The sequence below is a fragment of the Zootoca vivipara genome, chromosome 7, assembly GCF_963506605.1.
Source record: "Zootoca vivipara chromosome 7, rZooViv1.1, whole genome shotgun sequence".
Lineage (NCBI taxonomy): Eukaryota > Metazoa > Chordata > Lepidosauria > Squamata > Lacertidae > Zootoca > Zootoca vivipara.
The window spans coordinates 63,152,715-63,176,208 of record NC_083282.1 but is presented as its reverse complement, the minus strand read 5'-3'; the positions used below and the strand labels follow the sequence as shown (position 1 = coordinate 63,176,208).

The 23,494-nt window shown below is 40.4% G+C and overlaps 2 protein-coding genes across 4 annotated transcripts in view; one reads left to right on the top strand and one right to left on the bottom strand.

Moving 5' to 3' along the window:
• Positions 1 to 563: 563 nt before the first annotated feature.
• LOC118089406 (uncharacterized) lies at positions 564 to 11,732 on the top strand. Of its 3 annotated transcripts, none has more exons than XM_035124040.2 (5): positions 564 to 689; positions 1,597 to 1,730; positions 6,359 to 6,847; positions 7,376 to 7,540; positions 8,421 to 11,732. In XM_035124040.2, the coding sequence occupies exons 3-5, from the start codon at positions 6,400 to 6,402 to the stop codon at positions 8,654 to 8,656; spliced, it is 849 nt and encodes a 282-aa protein (XP_034979931.1). In that variant the 5' UTR covers positions 564 to 689; positions 1,597 to 1,730; positions 6,359 to 6,399; the 3' UTR covers positions 8,657 to 11,732. The 3 variants fall into 3 exon arrangements, with proteins under 3 accessions (XP_034979931.1, XP_034979930.1, XP_060133158.1); XM_035124039.2 differs by having other exon boundaries at positions 573 to 904; XM_060277175.1 differs by lacking the exons at positions 564 to 689; positions 1,597 to 1,730 and adding an exon at positions 1,762 to 1,871.
• SYCP1 (synaptonemal complex protein 1) overlaps positions 9,352 to 23,494 on the bottom strand; it is a 37,221-nt gene continuing 23,078 nt past the window's right edge. Inside the window, 8 exon segments of the mRNA XM_035122187.2 lie at positions 9,352 to 9,495; positions 11,055 to 11,198; positions 12,994 to 13,143; positions 15,537 to 15,611; positions 16,531 to 16,623; positions 19,983 to 20,093; positions 20,928 to 21,044; positions 22,716 to 22,778. Of these exon segments, the coding sequence (XP_034978078.2) occupies positions 9,352 to 9,495; positions 11,055 to 11,198; positions 12,994 to 13,143; positions 15,537 to 15,611; positions 16,531 to 16,623; positions 19,983 to 20,093; positions 20,928 to 21,044; positions 22,716 to 22,778 (897 nt within the window).

Below are 23,494 nucleotides of genomic sequence, written 5' to 3'. Positions count from 1 at the left end.
GACTCCGCCTGTCCACACAATAGGCATAGTATGGGTTGGGAAGGGAAAATGGGCAGCGAGGAAGCAACAGCAGTTTGTGCTTCTGAAGTGAACATACAGATTATACACAATATTTTGAATGTCCAATTAGGGAGAATTTGTTCCAGTGATTTGCCAGATGTTGGTATGTTTTGATTCTAGATTGACACTTCCATATGTGGTATGCTGATGTAGGAGCATTCACCTCCATTATCACCATGGACCAGTATCCACTTCTGGAAAAGGACACTCTTGCCATTAGCATCTGAATGCATCCAATGAAGAGCCAAAACTAAAGCATGCCTTAGACTGGTTTAGAAGATCAACACATGGTAAGTGGGATTTCCTAGAACTGGACTGCTGTTATCCGTTTTTGCTTTGGGGTTTGACACCAAGTTATTGTTTTTTCTGTGACCTTTTGTATGAAAAAGATAGATTGATTTAATCCTTCCCAGCACTAGTCACAGGTTAATCATTCACTTGCAGTATGAATCATTAAACTGTTTTCGCAGGCCTAATTGGTTAACAATTTGAGTACATTTACTTCCTGCTTATATGTAAAGTACTGTTCCCAGAATCTTGGAGCAGATGTGGCTGATTTCTGAGGGATGGGTACTAGAAAAAAATAATCGTGCGGCACTGGATTTGTGGCAGTGACTTCAGAACTATAAGTATGGTTATTACTTTTTTTTCATATGTGAAAGATTGGCTTAGTTTCTAGTCTAAGGGAAATAACCAGCAAACACAAGAGCAGCTTGGTTTGTCAAACAAGATTCATTTTTCAAGACTTTGCTTCTGTTTCCTCATGAATTAGTCTTCTCTTTCTGCTGTGGCAAATCTGGGAAGGGTCATCTAGAACGTTCTTTTCATATCTCTGCAGCCCAAGGTAAACCAGACTACATTGTTGGTTAATTACTACTTCTTTCCTAAACTATTTCTGTACTCATCAGAAAACAAACTGGTGAGAAATTCCAGAAGGGTATCTGTGTCCCCTAAAACAGCCTCTGTTAATGGGTGGCTCTCCAGATGTGGTTGGAGTACAACTCCCATCATCTCTCACTACTGGCTGGGACTGAGGGGAATTGCAGTTCAACAGGCTCTGGAGTGCCACCCATTAGCCACCCACGTGCTAGCTATTTACACTGAATTCTTTTCACCTTCTTGTTTGTAGCCCTCTTTCTATGCAGATCATGTATCCAACTTTGTTCTGATTTGGAATGTCTCTGTGATGCAACTATCATGTGACTTGAGTTTCTCTCTCTCTCTCTCTCTTGTTTCTGAAGAATAAGTAGGGCTATGATCAAAAGCACAGTGGCTTTAATACTCTTCTTACTCTTGAGAAGGAAACTGCTTGTTAAAGTGTTCCTTTTAAGAATTGGGAATGAAAATGTCATGGGGATAGTTGTAGAAACTGTTTTGTTGATACACCTGTTGATTCATGCTGTGCTGAAACACAATCTTATGGTACATACATATTATTTCTTGTTAAGTTTCTCAGCTATATGCAAATGACAGGCCAGCCCAGGCCAGGCCAGCCAATAATTGTTCTGCATGACTAATCTTAGAATTCTTTTATAGTTTTCCGTTACCATAGAGATCTCTATGGGCTTTGCCCAGCCCTGCAGTGAACATATCCCAAGTAATTAAACAAACAGAAACACGCTAAGGCTAAGTATCTGTTACTCGGACCGTTGCTGCCATCATCATCTTTGGTGAGTTTCAGGAGATTTATTTGGAGTGTGTGTGTGTGTGTGTGTGTTAGGGGAGTGTATTGCTTTGGATGAATCACAGATCTCAACCTGAAGAAGAGTCTTTTGGAGGGGTTCTGGGCCTGTCTGAGAAGCAGGAGTTACGTAAGTAAGGGTTTGTCTACACTTCTGCTTGTCTCACCACTTTCCCCCAGGAAAACCCACTCCATACTGCTGAATCAGAGCAAATGTCAATCGGGTCTTCCATGGATTTGTGGTTCAGTGGTAGAGAGCAAGTTTTCATAGAAAAAGCCGTGGGACAAACAGAAAACCACTCAGACCCGTACCTAGAAAGCACAGGAGAATTGTAAAACCCCTTGGGCCCAAGCTTTCTAGGCATGGGTAAAGAGAAAGTGTGGACAAGCACATAAATAATGTAAATAAAAAATCTACTTGCTGCAGCTTCTTGTCAGTTTGCCAGGTTGCGAACTTGGAATTGCCTTATAAACTTTAATTGTGCTGATGAACCAGAGGAGTAGGCAGACATGCCTTCTGTTGTCCCTCCCTATTCCAGCCTTTGACTTGGCCTGTCATCTGTACCAGGGCTGGCCCACCCATGAAGCAAGGTGAGGCAAGTGCCTCAGGTGGCAGGATCCACTGAAGCAGTGGATCCCAATGTTGATCTCTGCCCCCCCCCCCAATTCCTGATGTAGATCTTCCCTCACCTTTTCTTTCCTGGTGGGGAGGAGAGAGCCATTTTGGGGTCCACCTCAGGTGCCGAAATATCTTGAGCTGGCCCTGATGCATATCTTTAGATGCATAATTCAAGTTCTGCTCATTTCAGCAAGCAGGAGATGGAGAATAAGATGTTTCCTTGTTTCCCAATTCAGCAGTTGATTTAAAGTTAAAGGTCAACTACAAGTTAACAACCTATTAACCAAATATTATTAACCAGATTCACAAATTCATTGCTTTGGACTGTTTGTATAACTTACCTCCTTCAGTCCTTCTTCAGGTCCCAAACTGTGTCCCTAATTCAATACTATTTTTGGAAACCGGTGAATATTCACTCTGCACCAAAGCATAGTGGACTGCCTTGAAATAATGGCTAAAGATCTTGGTATCCGGCTGGGAAAGGGATTACTTTTACATCTAACCAATGTGGAGTCTATCAGCTCATGGTTGAAAACTATGCCCAAAAAGCCTCCTTGATTGATCTTTCACCATCCTTTTTACATCATCTGGGTTATGATATTGCCCTTTTTTTTTTTTTTAAATAATCTTTATTCATTTTCCATTAATAACAAAAAAGAAATAACATCATAACAAGACAAAAAAGAAAAATATAAAAAGAAAAAAGAAAAAAGTACAAACAAAAAAGAAAAATCTCTTGATTCTAACCATTGCCATAAATCTTTAGACTTCCCCCGTCCCCATCCCCCCCCGATCCCTATTATTATTCTTAAAGCAGTTTTCACATTATTTTCATACATCATACATCCATTTACATATTCCAAATTTTACTATCTTATACATATAATTATATATTTATTTATTCAATTTCTACTCATTCCAAATCCTCACCTTAATTCAATTCTAGCTTATCATTCTTATATCTAATACTTCTTCTCTTAACTTATTATTTTTTACCAGGAATGCAATATATTTTAAATCATAAAAGATCTATCTTACTTTTATTTTTCCTTTTATATTTAAAATCATCCCCCCTACTTCTGAAGCCGAATCCTCAGGACAATTCAATGAATTCCATTTGTCGTACCCAATTCAAACCATACATATCCATCCATTAAAAATAATCTTTACATATTCATCTCACTTCCACCTTTTCCCACATTCGCCTCCAACCTTCCTTCCACAGGTTCTGCCCACCCTTTCTCGCTGCACCTGTTACCCCATCCCTCTCCTCTTCCTTTGCAATCTCTTTTTGCTCTACGTCATGAAAACATTTCTTTTTTTCCATTTCCCAGTTTTCCCCCTGGACCCCCCCTCTCACTGGGAGTCCAGCAGAAACCACTGTTTGTTTTGTGAGAGCTCCTAGGAATATATCTATGTCCTGCCCCACATCTGCCACTTGTGGGGCATTATGCTCTTCGTCCTCCTCTTCTTCCAAAATTTGTATTGCTTCGTCTTGCACTTCTTCCTTGTTTTCCGAATTCAATCCTTTCTCATTTCCCCTTTCTATAAAGAGTCTGTCTCTCCATAAACTGTTGATCTCTTGCAGCTGTTCTTTGTTTTCCTTTAGTTCCTGTTTAATGTCTGTGAGCAGTGAGAATTTTTTTTGCAAAACAAAGTCTTGTGCTTTTGCTGTGGCTTCCTCCTTCTCCTGCATCTCAAATTTCATACACATCCAACAAGTTAGAGAACCGGAAATGGCAGGGATCAGATTCCAACACAAAGTTCGCCATTTTTTTAGGCTGAACTGAATGCACTCTTCCTCCATTTTCTGTGCATAGTCCATAAAATCCCCAAATCCAAAATAATAGTTTCCAAGTAAATATATTAATCCAATACTTTAATTAACTCCAAATCCTTCCATCGAACCATCCAGGGACTCGGGTCCAGCTTTCAGAGGAAATTTCTTTTATCAAATGTCAGTATCTCGCAGGCCATTTTACTTTAGTCAACCCTCTCCCCTGTGCCTGCTACAGAGGAGCTCTTAAGTCCACTTCCTAATAAATTGAATGTTTCTGATCCTTTTGACAGCTAAGAGTTAGTTAACTGCTTTGCTGTCTCTCAGAGGGTAGCAACCGACTTCCTTTTTAAGTTGCCCCATTTCCAAATCTTCTTGTCAAATCAACGTTTTATCCTTAGGCTTATCCAACAAATCAAATTCTTACTTTAAAGGAAGAATTCATCGTTCTCCTCCGCCGGCGCAGGGCTTCACCCCGTGAGGGTAAAATGACACTCAAAATGGCTCCTGCGCCTCTCACCTCCACTCTCACCGGAGCCCTTCTCGAGCTTACCGGGAGGTAAAGGGGGCACAAATGGAGCACCGCTGAGCTCTTCATCCCCAGAACGCACAATCTGGGGCTCTTTTTCGGGAGCTGCGTCGCCCTCGCAGCTCTTCCCCCCCCCCACGGAGCCTGAGGCGAGTCCTGCCGAACGGAGCTGGCGACAGACCGGAAGTGATATGATATTGCCCTTAAATCCCTGAGGCAGAGGTTATGGGATATTTCATACAGCAATCTTTGCTCTAGGTCTTATGTAACCTGTGGACCGTTTGCATATGGAATTCACTATGACCATGATTTTCAGTTACCATCATATTTCATGAATTTGTCTGTCTCTATCATCGATTATTCACCAAAGCCAGACTAAATGTATTTCCATCAGAAGTACTAAATGGCAGACTGTCTGGCATACCCTATCAGAATAGGCTCTGCTTATGTTCTCAAGGTTTTGACTCTATGAAGCATATCCTACTACAATGTGAGCAGTTCAAACAAGCCAGAGATAAAATAATTAAACCCTTATTGGTAAACTTAACTGGGAAATCTGAAACTTTCTTCCTTAAGTACCTCATTGGAGATATGTCAAACGATACTACCCTGACCGTGGCTGAATTCCTCTTAGAAGTAATAAGAAATAGAATCCTACATGCTCTGGATAAAACATATTAGCTGCCTTGGAATCCTTTCCCTGTACATATTTCTGTTTTATTTTGCTTTTGAAATTTTTTCTGTGAGTCTTTGGACCAAAATATAACCTACCAGCATAGTTCTTTTAAACATCTGGTTCTGGTAGTGCTATTGAAACTGTTAAGCCCTTCACATTAGCACAGGGTATTCATACCCTAGCAGAGTACAGTGGTGATAAGGCCCAACGGAGGCAAAGGTTACAAGTTTTCAGTATGCCAAAGGCCAATTATTATTGTTCCACATTCACAGCTCATGATTACAAACTGCATCAATCAGCTTGATCCTTTTTGCCCTGTGAGGTCTGACACTATCTTTCACATGTTACTGATAGGAATCTAAGACTCAGTAAATTAATTGCTCAGGGCTGAATCTAGCATATGTCAAAGTTAACCCAAGTCCAAGGAAAACATGCTATCACAGCAAAATAAAAAAATTCCTTCAGTAGCACCTTAAAGACCAACTAAGTTTATATTTTGGTATGAGCTTTCGTGTGCATGCACACTTCTTCAGATACCCACACGAAAGCTCATACCAAAATATAAACTTAGTTGGTCTTTAAGGTGCTACTGAAGGATTTTTTTTATTTTGCTTCGACTCAGACCAACACGGCTACCTACCTGTAACTATGCTGTCACAGTTGTGACACGCTAAGGCTCCATTTATGTACCGTATTTCTGCTGAGGTACATGCCTTCAATAAGCCACAGAATTGACAATGAAGCATTGAACTACTTGGTTTGGCGGTAAAGGCTTCTGCTGGTTCTACTCAGAGCATCCATGTTTGTCTCTTACCTCTCATGAGGCAGAATCAATTGGTAATTACACAGAATGTGTTTTTCTAACCCTGCTTGTCTCTCTCAGACCAGAGAGGTGTGCGCCTTATATGAAAGAACTATTAACTGAGAAGATAAAGTTTAATGCCTTTTACACCTCTAAGTGCTTTTGCATTTATACCCACAACTCTGTTATTGTTGTTTTAAATATGTTTCCACAGGAGAAAAAGCTAACATAATTGATGAGGAAAAACAGAAAGCTATGATGGACAAAAGAACATATGTTTGCCTTGTAGTCTCCATCATACTGAAGGCAGTTTCACTTCAGACTAAAGACTACATCCCAGCAATGAATAGCACACCTAGGACTGAAAGGCTGACTGTTTCCAGTACAGAAGCAGACAACATCACTATATTGCAGAATGGAAGTGCCAGCTTGAGTACATTCACAACAACAGTGAATATTACCAACTTTCCTACGCTTCTACAAAGCACCCATTCTCCTCATACAGAAACATCAGCTATCACTGCTGAAGCCAAAACTGAGATGACATTTCCAACAGAGTCATTCTCTACTAATTCTACACATCAAGCCACAGTTGTAGATTTCAATGTCACAACTTCAGCTACCACATTAAAACCGACAGTCCAGCCTTCTAAAACTGCACCACTGATCAGCAGCAATTCAGTTTCAGCAATTCAGTTTCCAGGTAGGTCTGATGGACAAAATATAAAGTTACAGGCAAACACATGTAAACTGAGACCAGATGCTGTGATGTTGTTTTATAGTGAAAAGCTATGTTAAGAGTAGAGAAGTGGCAGGAGGAGGAGTGCCTCCTGTTTATCTGCCCCAAATCTCCCTTCCCACACATAGCTTTCCCCCTATGGGTTCCAAAAAGCATGTTTGTTCTTAGGAAAAGGTATCCCATCAGACTACAAGGACATATTGGAACAATGTTTACCTTCCTTATATGCACATTAGAGGAGTCACTCTTAAATTGTTTGATATTGAAAACGACACATAATGAAAGCATCCATAGCAATAACTAGACTACTTTAGTAGTGAACCCCAAGACCCTAAATATACTTATCTAGAAGTCCCATTATCATTGATTGGACAAATGTCTGAATAAACATGCACACTGATTTGCAGTCAGCAGCACACTAAGCTTTTTCAAGCTAAGTTTTACTGAGCTTTTTCAAACTATTAGTAGGCTTTCTGTATTATTTCATTGCAGCAGAAGGATCCGGTTTGAGCAATTCAGATACCATCCTCACCATATTTTTTGCCATTGTTCTCGCACTGACAATTCTCGGATTCATTATATATATTTTCAATAAATATCGAAAACGAAGAGACCAATTTTCCCATCATCCACTATATGATGCCTCTTTTGAAACAGGTTTGTATATTTTAAATCAAATACCAATATCATGTACACTAGTGAGTAATGATGGGAAGGGGCAATTCTCTGCTTTTTATTTTCATTCATAGTAGCTGTCTCCCCTTAGCCACTTACCAACCACTACATGCTAAGTAATGGAAGGGCACAGCAAATGGTAACAATTTAAAACAGCTCCAAGAGGTACTACTGCCGTTTCTCAGTCTAGTGGTAAAATTTAGCTGTTTGTTGTGTGGAGTGTAGAGTCTGAAAGTGGAGTTTCAGCAGCAGGAAACATTGGGTTTACCAGACAATGTGATAGTTTTCTGTAGGGAAGGGATACAACCTAAATGTATGCATGAGAGAAAAGGAGACATAAATGTAGGAGAGAGTATGATGGATGCATCATGGAAGGTTTTTTTTTTTAGTTTTAGTTTTTGAGTATCAAAGTTTAGCTTTAAAAATATTTCTGTTTTTTGAAATATGTAAAGGAATATAGCCAAGGACCTGGAGCATGGAGTACTGGGTGCACACATTCATAAAACATATTTTTGCTCATATCAAAGCCCCCTGAGTATCTTGAGGTACTGCTGCAAAAGGCAAATGACCCTTTTGACCAGTGTAAGGGGCTGCCTCTGAAAGGAGGAATGAGAACATTCACATGTGCTGCTTTGGACCCATGCCAACATATTTCTTTTGCCAGGAAGGCCTTTTATTGTAACATCCTCACTGGATATGTTGTATATCTGAACTGGATGCTGGCAATTTTCTATGGATACTACTTAAATTGTATCATTGCACAAGGAAGATTTGACAAACTTAGTTGGTCTCTAAGGTGCTACTGGAAGGAATTTTTCTATATCATTTCCCAGTAATATTATTTTTTTTTAACTGTTTACAGTGGACAGATATGCTACTCCAGATGACACACTTGTAATATCAGGAGGCTTATATGATGCACCAAGAATTTCTAATTCCAACATGACAGTGTATGATGATGATGAGCTTCAGATTGATCAGTTACCATTTAGTGCTCAACCTGGACAATACAGACTGGAGTTTTTGCCTGGTGAAAAAGAAGTGGACTTTTCTTCAACTTATGAGGGAACATTTCAGATACCACCAGGAGGCATATAATTGTTGGAACACAGGAACTCTTTTAAAGTGGCTTCAATAAATATTTGAACGTCTATCCAGCTCAATAAAAATAAGAAAATAAAATTAATAAAGTATATTTATTTGAAAACAAGGAACATTTACAGCAATGGAATACAGTTATCTGCTACTCAGTGACAACAAATGACTTTCAATTTCTTTTTTAAAAATTAGGTTTAAAATTCATACATTGTCAAATAGATAAATTTTAATTTGATTACAACTCAACAAACTTCTACAAAAGAAAAACTCCAGATACATACATTTAACCTTAAACATTAACTTATTATCAAAATAATATACGTTTCCCCATTTTCCCACCCTCCTACTTCCCCTCCTGACTCCCCTCCCTCATGTGTGATCTCAATCTATTAAATTGATAAGTTCCTATTTTGATTTTCAGTTGTGTTACATTTTTATTATTACCCTCCTTTTTCAAATCATTTTTTCTCCATGTGCTATTTTGCATCTTATTTTACAACAATTCCATTCCAGAGCAATACTTTCCCAGAATTTTTTTTGTTGGGGTTAATAGCAGAGAAGATCCCTTTAAAAAGCAGACTCAGGACACACTATCTATTTTTTAAAAAAAACTTACTGGGACAAAAATGTAATGAAGGCAGAGTATTCAAATATGGTAAGCTAAACAATTAGTTCAACATTACAGTAAGTTTCACTTATGCAAAAAGTTTTCCAGCTTCTTTCATTTTTTTCTTTCTATCCGCTTTGGAGATTGCAGTCCATCCAGCATCTCGGACCTTTCTTAAAGCTGTAACCTTAACAGAAGATCCAGGAGTTTTCAAAGTTGGTGGCATGGGATCCTGTACACAAAATTGAAAACTTCACTTAATTTTATTAACACGGCAATTGTGATATATGTTTTGGCTTTTAGTAAAATTGTGAAGATACCTTTTTTGGTGTCATGACATATAGGCGAGAAGTTTGTGGATAATCGTTATACAGCTTTTTAAACATTTCTTCCTCTGACACGATGCTCTTGAAAAGAAATTGTTTTTAAAAAAATAAAATAAAATAAATGCATAGTAACATCTAGAGTCTTTCCTTTCATTTTTCAATATACACTATGGAAAAATTATTTCATTACACACATCCAGTTTAAGAATAAGGAGAAACATCCTATGACTTTTTAAACCTAGAGGCCCTAGTTCACAGATGTTTGTATGCAGCATTATGCTAGGCACATATCAACAGTACTGTGCTAGATGGACTATGGGTCTAACTTGATATAAGGCAGCTCCTTATACTTTATGTCATTACTATGTATGTTGGTCCAGAACCAAGAAGGAAACAAAATGTGGTATTCAACTGAGCTTCAGTCAAAGTAGACCTATTGAAATCAGTAGACCTAACTTAGCCATGTTTACTAATTTCATTTGGTCTACTCTGATTAAAACTTAGTTGGACACCACACAAAGAGAAGAGCACTGAGAGGGCTTAGCTGGGAATAGCTAAGAACTGAGGTGCAGCCACAAGGCTGGGGCTGTATAAGCTGTTTTCTGGGAACTAAAACAGGCTGAGTGGCAATACTCTCTGCTTTTAAGAGACTGCTTGCTTCTTGTATGTATATAGGTGAAAAACAAAGAAACAATTATTACAAGAATACCATGAATTTCTGGCTCTCTCATTAAGGAAATGAAACCCTATAGCACTGCTTCTTAGACCATCTCACTGTTCAGAGAACTGGGGAACACATAACAATATTATGCAATCTAAAAACAATATTATGTTTCATATAAGTATGTAATGGAAACTACAGAAGACTGGCTAGACATGACTTTCATTACACACCAAGAAATAATTTGGTTAGTTATATTACTATATGACATTTCAAATTAAGAAGAATTTCCAATAACAATTAGAAAGATCTTTGGAAAGCTCTAAATCAGGGACACGTAATCCTCCAGATGTTGTTGGACTTCAGCTCTCATAACACCCAGTTAGCATGGCCAACAGTCAGTAATGATAGGAGTCCAACATCTGCGGGGGGAGGGTCCAGTCCAAAGGGGGGAGGTAATAAAAGAAATTTACCAAACATAATATATGCCTCTATCTAAGGTGTTGTTTTTTTGTTCAGACATATGTGAATCTTGAGGGGGAAATGATCTGGCTAGGTTAGTTGTTACTTCATTGGTTCCAAGAACATCTGATCAAGGAGTAGTAATCATCTGTTCTGATGAGAAAAGCAGTTACTTTTTTTGGAGTGGGGGAGATAATCTATGGAATCATTTATATGGCGGGGGGGCATATTTTATGTTGTAAAGCAAAAGGAATGGCATTTGATAGGATAGTTACAGACAAAAAGCACTTTGAATGCCTCTTTACAAACACACATATATATTTCTTATTTTCAAACTAATACCAGGAGGTCGTTGTTCTCAGAGGTATCTGACTGAGTATCCAGTTCTAATATAACTTTTCTTTTTTTCTTTGCTACTTCTTCTGAAAGTAGGCTGGTGCTTTCTCCTAGTAATTTAGATTTTGGAGGTGTTTTCACAGTGTAAGTCTATATGAAATAAAAGAAATATTTTTAAAAAATCCATGATGCTAAATTAAATTTAACCTTTTTTAAAAGAGAGAGAGAGAGACCCTTTGAAACCTAGAAGCCCTTGTTCACAGATCCTTTTCTTCAGCATTGTGCTATGTACAGATAGAAAGTACCATCAGGCAGCTCCTTATGCCCTGTTATTTCTGGGCATGTGAGACCTGTTCCAATATAAGAAACCATGAATACAGCCCCAAAATATGGAGATTCAACTACATATGTAACATTTTTTGTGCACAGAAGACTTGATTTGTAAGGAAATTTGTAGGTCTTGATTGGTAAAAGTGAAAAACATTTAGATTAATGAGAACGGAAAATATTAATCCCAAAAAGATATGTGTAGATTGTAACGGAGTGGTCCCTACAAACCTTCTTAGGCTTTCCCAAAATAAAAAATTGTTGTGAAATAAGTGCATGTGGTTGAAGTGGATTCCAACTTTTTTTCTCAGCTAGCACTGCATAAGTATAAGCAACTTGCCTAGTGGGTGGAAATGCAAGGCTAGCTTTCCAGCCTGCACTGTACTCCCTCTGAGTAAGTGGCAGTGCTGCTGCTGGCAAGGTAGCATTGCACCACTGCACCACTGAGTGAGCCACTTCTGTGTATGTGTTACAGACACCTCTTGGCTGGTTTCAATAATGAGTGTTTTCTCTCTCTCTCTCTCTCTCTGTATGTTGCCTTATGACATATATGTGGAAGGCAATTATGAAGTAACAACAACAAGAGTGGCAAGTGAACCTCCCCAGCACATAACTCTGCAACCCAGCTATCTTATCAGTATTAAATGATAGGGGCTATTTTCGCTAGTACTCTACCATCTGGGTGCTTAGTGAAGCTTTGATACATGACAGACCTACACATTAAACCTACACCCTAAACAAGTCAATGTCAGTGAATGGAGCTTCTGATCTATATTGCTTGCTTACAGCATTTAAAAGTCACAAGCTACAATACTGGTTAAAGGTAAAGGTACCCCTGACTGTTAGGTCCAGTCACGGAGGACTCTGGGGTTGCAGTGCTCATCTCACTCTATAGGCCGAGGGAGCCGGCATTTGTCTGCAGACAGCTTCCGGGTCATGTGGCCAGCGGGACTAAGCCACTTCTGGCGAACCAGAGCAGTGCCTGTAAACTCCGTTTACCTTCCTGCCGGAGTAGTACCTATTCATCTACTTGCACTTTGATGTGCTTTCGAACTGCTAGGTGGGTAGGAGCTGGGACCGAGCAACAGGAGCTCACCCCGTCGCGGGGATTCGAACCGCCAACCTTCCAATTGGCAAGCCCTAGGCTCAGTGGTTTAGACCACAGCGCCACCCACATTACTGGTTAGCTGAGGATAAAGGAACCATCAAATCACAATAAAGTAAAGGAATATTGCATCACTCATTAACTACATAAAGTGGTAAATACACAACACAAAAAATAATCAGAAATCTGGAAATAAAGGTAAAACAAGAAAACAAAGCCATGGATCTACAAGCAGCCAGTGCAGTGGGGCGATGATGCCACTGCCCTCCTGACAGTGACACTGTTGCCACTTACCAGATGGGGCAGGGCAGCAGTGAAGTTTGGAGAATAGAAACTTTAAGCCAAATATTACTTTCTAAATAATGATTTTTTAAAAAGAAAAGAAAGAAAATATACTTTTTCATACAAAATTTAGAAATGAGAGTCTTAAATCAAACTCTGAACAAATATAGATAAACAAGTAGATAACAAACAAGTACATAAAATCGAAACGTAATATATTAAGAAACAAACCCTGGCAGGTGTCCAAGAAGACTTTTCTTTGTATTCCAACTTGTTCACATTACCAGGTGGCAAATTTGGGGACATTTTCTTTTTGGAATGAAGAGATGGAGAATCTAGGCTACTGGTTTTAGGTGTTTCCCAAAAGGATGTTTGTGTTTTCTACAATTAATTAAGAAAGCATAAAAATATGGAGTAACTACCATAACAACAATTTTTACTAGAAAATTTCACTACTTCACTACTTATGCAATAAAAGTTGAATGCTATATTATAGCAAAGCATAATAATTTTGAAAAACAGAAGTAATGGTCACCTGATGCCTTTTTTCTTTTTTAGAAATGTTGCCTTTATTTGCTTCTCTTGCTAGCTTTTCCTAGACAGAGGTAAATAGTGCAACTTAAAAAAAAACTTTGGAAGTTTTCTGTTTAAATATACTTTTTATTAGCACAAGACAATAAGTGAGCAGTTAAGTGAGAAGCTCAGAAAACCATTATCAGCTCTACCACAGTTGTTTTTTAAGGGTTAAAATCAGCTATGAAGGACCCCCTACATCCCAACTGGATTAGGTTTGTGCACTGTGGGAAGAATGTGCTTACCCCACCACCCAAGCTGCTTTATATTCCATGAGGCCAAAACAAAACAAAACAAAACAAAACACAGGTTCCAAAGTGTAGGATTTCAGATTTCACACATTTCTCTATCTTAATATCTTTCATTTAGTAGGGAATGATCTTAGAAGATCAGGTCTAATACCTACACCTTCATTTTTATTACCACTTGATTCACTGCATGTGGAATACCAGAAAATAGAATGCTTTCAAGATGTTCTTGAGGTCTAAAACTCCAATTCCTCAAAAGACAGACAAAATGGATTTAAGCTAATGGCTCCTACAATAACCTGTTGCTCTCCTGACAGGAGCAGCCAGTGCGAGTGTGGAGTGGGGGGAGCAACTGCATGACCTGGTCTCCTGGCAGCAGTGTTGTTGAAGTTTACCAGGAGGAAAAGGGGGAAAGGCGAGGTGGCAGGAGAGCTGGACGGCTCCACCAGTACATTTCATAGCACCAAATTCCCTGCCATCTTACTGCTTTCTCTCTCTCTCTCTCTCTCTCTCTCTCTCCCTCCCTCCCTCCCTCCCTCCCTCCCTCCCTCCCTCCCTCCCTCCCTCCCTCCCTCCCAGCAATTCACCAGTACCATGAGGCCAGGTCTGCACCATTGCCCCTCTCTGATGGCCACCCTAGCCTCCAAATGTTGTACTCCAACTCCCACCAGTCCCAGGCAGCATGGCTAACGGTCAAGGTTGAAGGACATTACAGTCCAAAAATGATTAGAGGCATGGGCTAGATACCTCTAGTATGGGGGAATCCTGTGTAGCCAATTAAAATTACCCTTTACCTTTGGTGAAGCATTACATAGATGAGAACTCCATGGTCAAGCTAGATCAAATAATCTTTAAGGTCCAAAAATATATTTCTTTTAATCTTGTCCTGACCTCACTGAGTATATTCTACCTAACATCAAAGTATCACTGCAAATCTGAGGGAAATTAATGAACTAAGTACTTAGTTTTTGTTTCTGCAATTTCTATGTAAGGATTTCCAGGGTAATTCTCTTTATTGTGCCAGAAGTGGCTTACATGGTGGGATAGCTGCAATGCTAGCTTCTTGACAGCCAGGTTGCTACTGTTTGACAAGAGGGATAAAGTAGGGCGCAGGAATGCTGGATTGGCTCAAATGGTGCACCTAAGCCATGCCAGTTTCCCCATCACCTCAGCCTCTCCCCACTTTCTCATCATAAGCACCAGTGATCCCAAAGCCAGGAAACTAGTGTTACAGCTCTACAGCACCCCAGGCATCCTCATGACTTATTTGATTCGACACTTAACAGAAATTGATAAGTCTGAATTCCATTTCAATCTGAATGTGATTTGCTCAGCTTGCATCACCACCACTTTTACAGAGCAGGTCTCTATGTAGCACAGATGACCAGCGCAGATGACCTCCTGGCGGGAGGCTGATTGCAGCGCAGTGGCGCGATCCACCCAGGGGGAATTTTGTCACCCCCTTCTGCAATGACACACGGGGCGGACCTCCCCCACCACACACACCCTTCCTACACCCCTGCCATGATGCTGTTCCAGGAATTTGAAAACTTACTTAGATTTTACCACTTGTTGGATCCAGGAATTGCAGCCTAATATTCCCCCAGTATGCTTTATGTCAACAGTTTGAACAATTTGAACAGTACTGTTAATGAAACTTTTGTGCTTTTATGATTAAAAACAACTCATATTTTCCTTCCCTCACTTTTTTTCCCTTCAGGTGTTTAACAAGCATCTGCTTAAAAAGCATTTTTATAAGTTAGACAATGGTTGTCTTAAAAAGGCAAAATCATCATTATTCATTAGAAGCATATTGCCACTGGGTGTCATTCACTCTTCTTTAGGGCTATTTTAAAAGTAAAAAAACAATTCTTGGACATAAGGGAGACATAAAGTAACCCAGATTATTTTCACAGAATTGTGTGCATAAAATTAAAAAATCAGAAGATATACCTTCGCTTCTATTTCTGTTTTAAGCTGCTCCTGAAGGGAGGAGAGTTCCTTTTTCTTATTGGAAAGTTCACTTTTCTGAGAATGATAATTAGGTAAAAACTTAGTAGCTCGGAGTCTATTTAAAAACCCGTTCACATGCTCAACTTTTTCAGAAAAAGAGCTTTGCATAAATTTAATAAAATAAAAATAAAATTTAACTGAACTTTTCTTTGTTAATGGATTGCAAAATAAAGTGCCTCTCTGCATGGGTGGATAGTGATCTGTCAGCTACAGTAAAAGCCACATTATTGAATTCAATTCACCATTAATATATATCTTCATCAGTACTCCTTGTCTCATTTATTTTCATTTCAGTTTAACCCTCCTGTTTCCTATAGATGTACAGGAGTACTGTAAATATGTTATGTACTGAGCTGAATCCTAGAACAATAGGATTCAGAAACAGCGGGAGCTACCCAATCCAACTCCAGGTGGAAGTGAATCCGCAACCTGATTGGCCTGCTGGAGCAGCCAATCAGGCGGCGGGCAGAAGTGAATCTGCTACCTGATTGGCCTGTAGGAGCAGCCAATCAGGCTGCAGGCAGAAGTCAATCCACAATATAATTGGCCCACAGGTGTAGCCCTGAAGTAGCCAATCACGCAAGGCCCATTGTGTAAATAATGTATATAAGCAGATGGTTTTGGGAAAAGAGCCATTCTTCTTCTTCTCCTCTTCTCCTTGATGACTATGAGCTGAATAAAGAGCATGAAATTCACTCTCGACTCCGAGTACATTTCAAAATAGTTATAACATTTGTCTACATTTAATAAAGTTGTTGGTTTCATTTTGATTCAAAATTGGGCAATGACATCTAGTTCCCACACAGAAATTCCTCCATTGGATTAAAGAAATGGCATTGAATCATAATAAAATATAGAAATAGGTACTGATGGGACAGTAACGGATAACCTCTAGCCACACCATGGCTGAAAATAGCTTAGGAGGTATTCTTACCAAAGATCCTATTGTTGATGATACCTCTTGTTCTTTTCTCCTATAGCATTCTAATAGTGCATCTTTTTCTTCAACAGTTTTATCATAGTGATGCTGCATAGAGGAGATGGTCATATGTTAATTAACTTATAATATTTAACTGCTTATTCTGCCTGCTTGGAACAGAGGAAGGTGGTAAGCAGCACCAGTCCATTAGCTCTGCTAAGAGACCAGCTCCAGTTGCTTCCCCTCTCCCTGAACTGTTTTCATTTCAACTGATAATTAGCAGCAAAATATGTTTATACACAAGTCCTAATGGAATTCAATCAGGCTTATTCTGAGGTAAGTGGGTATATAATCCTAGCCTAAAAGAACTACTATGGGTGCTTCCAGATTGGTGTAGATTTTGTCTGATTCCTCCCCTCCACTTTAGTATATTTATTTGTATGAATATAAGCACTAATTTCACAATGGGAAAAAGATGTAAAAAAACAAAACAAAACCCTAGCCACAAAATATTAACTATACAAGTGAATGCAAGTGGAGGAAATATCTGAATGAATGCAACCAAACACTGGTAAGGACTCATTATCAAGCCTCCCTAGTGGCAGTGAAGGCAGCAAAGAAGGCATACTTTGCTGCCTCCATTGCATCCTCATCATGTTGTCCAGCAGAGCTTTTCTGGGTTGTATGGGGCCTTTTACAGGCTGGTACAGGTGATAGAACCAACAGTAGCTCGCTGTGACTTGTTTTGCAAAGCATTTTGAGGATAAAATTGCTTGCATCCACCAAGACTCTGCTGTTATAGCAGATGAATCTCATGGGGTGCCCAGAGCACAGTCTAGTCCTGTTGTGTTGGATGAGTTTCAGTTGGACAAGGTGCTCGGATCAATCAGGGCAACCACTTGTCCTTCTTAGCTGATAAAATCCAGCAGGGCAGGAACAGCTGGCTGGGCCAAGGAGGTGATCAATGCCTCTTTACGAGAGGAGGTGGTTCCTGCCTGTTTGAAGAAGGCAGTGGTAAAACCACTCCATTAAAAACCTTCCCTGGATTCAGAAAACCTAACAAACTACCAGCCTGTTGCTTTTTTCCTTTTCTTGGGCAAGGTTCTGGAGCGAATGATCGCAGATCAGATCCAGGTGCTCTTGGAAAAAGCTGATTTTCTGGATCCATTTCAAACAAGGTTTAGGCCTGGTTTTGGCACAGAAACTGCCTTGGTCACCCTGTACGATGACCTCTGTCGAGAGAGAGACAAGGGAAGCATGTCCCTGTTAATTCTTCTCAACCTCTCAGTGGCTTTCAGTACCATCAACCATGGTATCCTTCTGGAGCGACTCTCCGAACTCGGAGTGGGTGGCACTGCTTTGCAGTGGTTCCAGTCCTACTTGGATGGTCGTTCCCAGAGGGTGTTACTTGGGGAGTGCTTTTCAGCCCTGTGGAACCACCAATGTGTTCCACAGGGCTCAATTCTCTCCCCCATGTTGTTTAACATCCACATGAACCCGCTGGGTGGGGTTATCCGGAGGTTTGGAGTACGTTGTCAGCAGTATGTGATAATTGTTGTTGTTTAGTCGTTTAGTTGTGTCCAACTCTTCGTAACCCCATGGACCAGAGCACACCAGGCACTCCTGTCTTCCACTGCCTCCCGCAGTTTGGTCAGACTCATGTTGGTAGCTTTGAGAATAGTGTCCTCTTGTCCTCTGTCATCCCCTTCTCCTAGTGCCCTCAATCTTTCCCAACATCAGGGTCTTTTCCAGGGAGTCTTCTCTTCTCATGAGGTGGCCAAAGTATTGGAGCCTCAGCTTCAGGATCTGTCCTTCCAGTGAGCACTCGGGGCTGATAATACTCAGTTCTATTTCTCCTTTACATCTGCAGGTGAGGCAGTGGAAGTGCTGGACCAGTGTCTTGCCTCAGTAATGGACTGGATGAAAGCCAACAAACTAAAGCTCAATCCATATAAGACTGAGGCACTGTTAGTGGGTGGTTCCTCAGACCAGATGGCTGGGAGGTCGCCTGCTCTGGATGGGGTTATGCTACCCCTGAAAGAGCAGGTTCGTAGCTTGAGGGTACTCCTGGATCCCTTTGCTGTCACTTGGGGCTCAGGTCGCCTAAGTGGCCCAGAGTGCCTTCCATCAACTTTGGCTGGTGTCCCAGCTACACCCCTATCTGGACAGGGATAGCCTAACTACTGTTGTCTATGCTCTAGTAACCTCCAGGTTAGATTACTGCAATGTGTTATACACAGGGCTGCCTCTGAAGACGGTTTGGAAACTTCAGCTGGTGCAGAATTCAGAGGCCAGGTTGCTCACTGGAGCAAGATGGTTTAAGCCTATTACACCAATCCTGGTCCAACTGCACTGGCTACCAATTAGTTTCTGGGGCCAATTCAAAGTGCTGGTTTTGACCTATAAAGCCTTAAATCAGGCATCCCCAAACTGTGGCCCTCCAGGTGTTTTGGCTTACAACTCCCATGATCCCTAGCTAACAGGACCAGTGGTCGGGGAAGATGGGAATTGTAGTCCAAAACATCTGGAGGGCCGAAGTTTGGGGATGCCTGCCTTAAATGGCTCAGGGACCGCATCTTCCCATATGAACCTACCTGGACCCTGAGATCATCTTTTGAGGCCCTTCTTCATCTGCCTCCTCCCTGAGAGGTCAGGAGGGTGGCAACACAAGAATGGGCCTTCTCTGCAGTGGCTCCCCATCTGTGGAATGCTCTTCCCAGGGAAGTTCACATGGTGCCTTCACTATACACCTTTAGGCGCCAGGCAAAAACGTTCCTTTTTAACCAGGCCTTTGCCTGACTTGATCTACATACTCTTTTTAAAATGCTGGCTCTTTGGGTTTTTTTTATTGGGTTGTTGTTTTTATTTTGATTTTATGTATTTGATATTTTATGTGAACTGCCCTGAGATCTTTGGGTATAGGGCGGTATAGAAATAAAATAAATAAATACATGTTGAAAGATTAATGACACATATATCAAGGTAATTTGAATCTGTTTTAGTATTTTAATTTGGATATGTTCTTAAGTATGGTTGTATTTTTTTCTTGATTTTATTATTTCACCTTTTGACAGGGTTTGTTTGTTTGTTTTTACAATCAAGCAGTGTACAAATTTATTAAATAAATAAATCAATATAACACCTACACCCCCATCAGATAATATACACAACCAACATTTCAGACACCCCAGTTTTTTTGTTATAAATAAATCACCGACACACCAAAGGTAAATACCTCATGAGAGTTCAAATGTTTACATTGCTACAACTGGAGCTACACTTACTTTTTTTGCAGCAGCAGATCTCACTATTTAAAAGTACCTTTTAATATACCGGTATATAATATAAATAATAGCTCATTTGTTGGAAAATGAGAACCAATGCAGCAAATATAGAAAGCTCCAGCTCCATCCCACGTGATTCTAGCTTGATTCTAGCTTGTATGTATAAAAATAAGTTGTGTTTACCTTATGCTTTTCCATAAGTGCTACCATTTCAGTTATTTTGTGCTGACACTGAATGTCGATTTCTTTCTGCTTTGCTACTGCTTCATCAGCTATAGATTTCATTCTCTCTGCCTATTAATATCATATGTGAATAAAATAGTTTAATGAAATAATATTGATATTCAATAATACTATGCGGAACCTATGGGTTAAATTAAGTGGCTGCACAAATGGAACAGACCATCTGAACCAATATGGATAAAAATAAATCATTTTTAAAGTAACAATAAAGACTAAATTTTAACAACAAAACCCAAGTATTTTTCTTTTATTACAAAAAGTTGTAGATTCTAACAGAGTAATTAATCCAACACCCCTAGTTCTAGTTAGTGGATCAAAGAGCAAGCTTTGAATGAACAGTGATGATACACTGGCAAGTGAAATACCTGAGTCACAACAGAGTTCTTGAGCATGGTATAATACTACTGTGTCTTTAATACAGTCTAGGAGGGTAGCACTTATTCTATGGATTTAGCCTTAGTATCTTTTATACTTGTGAAAGGAGCTCTCAGTACTCTGGGAGGCAGGAGAGATCCTTCATCAATCCAAGTTTCATTTCTCTCATCTCAGAAATAAAAAAACCCAGAGCTCAAGATTGGCTGACCAAAGCAGAGAGCTTAAAGCTCTTTTTGCATCAGGTTTTCCCAGTGTGAAAGTAGCTTTTAAGCTCTCTACCTGAAAGAAAAACCTGCATTTGATGCTTCCTTTCCTCATCACGAACCATAACACGTGGGGTACATTATGAGTAAGACAGATCTGAGTATGATAAGACAGAGCTGAGTATGATAAACAAAGACTGCTAGGAACTGATAAGCAGATTGATAAATCCCAATCATGTAAATAAAAACGAGTTTAGCTTACGCAAATTAGTTTACAAAACGTAAAAAATAATAATTGAACTCTTACCTCTTTGAAAAGTTTTTCTTCCGCTCCTCTAGCCTTCTCTATTTCATTTCTATAGTTGTCAGTTGTTTCTTTATGCAATTTCTTTATATTTTCCAACTCTAATTGTAATTTATTCACCTGTAAATAAAAATGTTTGACTCAATCACAAAAGTCACAAGACTGACCTATGCAACCTCTAATCTGCTGGAATATTTTAGCATACTATGAACACCCCTGTCCTTTTTGGGTTTTTCCTTGCAGTTATCCCCTGTTAAATTTGCTCATTTGCCCTCTGACGAAGAAATGACCAGTCCATAATTTTAATGGTAGGTTTATTGTAGCTGTGAGACACAGGTAGCCTGACATCTGGCTGGTTGATAGGGGATCAAATATGTTTTTCACTCATTATAATGCACATCAATCTTTTGTCTTCTGAGTTTCTGGGGGGTTTCCTGTTGTTATTCTGTCTCTCACAGCTACAATAAACCTACCATTAAAATTATGGAATGGTCATTTCTTCGTCAGAGGGCAAACAGACAAATTTAGCAGGGGATCAAATATTTTTTCCCCTCACTGTTTGTCAGCAGAGTTTTAGAGTATTAGTAGTTGTGGACCCATATGCAGAATCAGATCTGCTGCCATATTCCTATGAAAGTGGTTTAGTGCCAAGGAAGATATAAAGCACAGCTTCAATCCCAAGCATCTCTAGGTTCAGAACCAGGCATCTCTAGGCAGGGGCAGAGGAAGGGAGGTGCTGCCCAAATGGTCCTCCCGCTGCCTCCCCCCCCCAGCTGTAGGGCAGCTGAGTGGGAGGAGGCAGGCAGACTCCAGAGGTCCCCGGTGTGCCCCGCCCCTATGGGCAGCTCGCCCCGCCCCTGGGCATGCCGCCCCAGGCGCCCAAGCAGCTTCCTCCGCCACTGTCTCTAGGTAGGAGTGGGAGATAAAGGTAAAGGTAAAGGGACCCCTGACCATTAGGTCCAGTCGTGACCAACTCTGGGGTTGCGCGCTCATCTCGCATTATTGGCTGAGGGAGCCGGCGTATAGCTTCCAGGTCATGTGGCCAGCATGACAAAGCCGCTTCTGGCAAACCAGAGCAGCACATGGAAACGCCGTTTACCTTCCCGCTGTAGCGGTTCCTATTTATCTACTTGCATTTTGACGTGCTTTCGAACTGCTAGGTTGGCAGGAGCTGGGACCAAGCAACGGGAGCTCACCCCATCACAGGGATTCGAACCGCCGACCTTCTGATCAGCAAGCCCTAGGCTCAGTGGTTTAACCACAGCGCCACCTGGGTCAAGTCTAAAATCCTGGAGAGCCACCTTCAGTTCATATAGATAATACAGAACTAGATGGACCAATGGTCTGACTCAGTATAAGGCAGCTTCCTATGTCTTTGGTTGCTCTTTTAAATATGACAAACTGTATTTCCACTTTTCAGAGCCAAGCATGTACTTGTAATTGAACTGCTCCATTTCCCAGTTCTACTGGAAGATCATATCAGGGCAACTTACTTACATGTTTGTTGAATGATCTTGGTGCTCTGCTGACTATGCAAACAAGTATCGAAGACAAAACTAGAACTTGAAATGGACTATGATGATGATGATGATGATGATGATGATGATGATGATGATGATGATAATAATAATAATAATAATTTATTTATACCCCACCCATCTGGCTGGGTTTCCCTAGCCACTGACTATTTCATTCACAATAGTGAACATCTTGTAGGTCTTAATTCCTCAAATTTTGTATTTCTTTTCTCTGCAACTATTATTCAAATGACATAGAAATCAAATATCTTACTTTTTCTTCTGTAATACTGGATTGCTTGCTCTCTGTTGCAACTTTCTTTCGCAAAGCCTTGTTCTGTTAACAAGTGAGGTTTTATATTTACGAAATTAAAGTTATATTGTGATTTTCTGCAACTAAAGCTATGATAAATAATAAGCAAATTGGCAGTAAAATTATTCAGTTATTTTGTCTTTATTTTTTCCCAACAATGTAGAACATTCAACAGTATGGCCAGATGCGTAGGAAGCCGCTCCAGCACCCGGAGCGGCAAACCTGACACGCACCCGGGGGCAGGGCATCACTACACAGCGCACATGCACAGTGTCGCTACATACGACCCTGCGCATGCGAGCTGTGTAGCGGGTTGTCAGCGGCAGATCCCAGCACTGTCCGTACGGTGCTGGAGTGGAGCCACCGGCAAACTGTAAGCAAGCCACGGAGCGAGGTTTTTTACCGCGCGGCTTGAGAGGCACCGTTGGCCTGCCGCCCGGTAAAAAGCTCGCTCCTGCTCGCACATACACACACAGACACACACACAAAAAATCAATATTGGTGTACAGTGGTATCTTGGTTTACAACTGTAATCCGTTCCGGAGGTCCGTTTGTAAACCAAAACAGGTTGTAACCCAAGGTGCGCTTTTGCCAATGTTGGCCTCCAAAAATATTTGTTCGTATAGTCATTGCGTCTGCTGCGGGTTGCGTTTTTCCAGGTTACGAACGCGGCGGACCCGGAAGTGTTTACTTCCGGGTTTAGGTGTGTGCACATGCTCAGAAGAGTTCTGTGCAGTTCG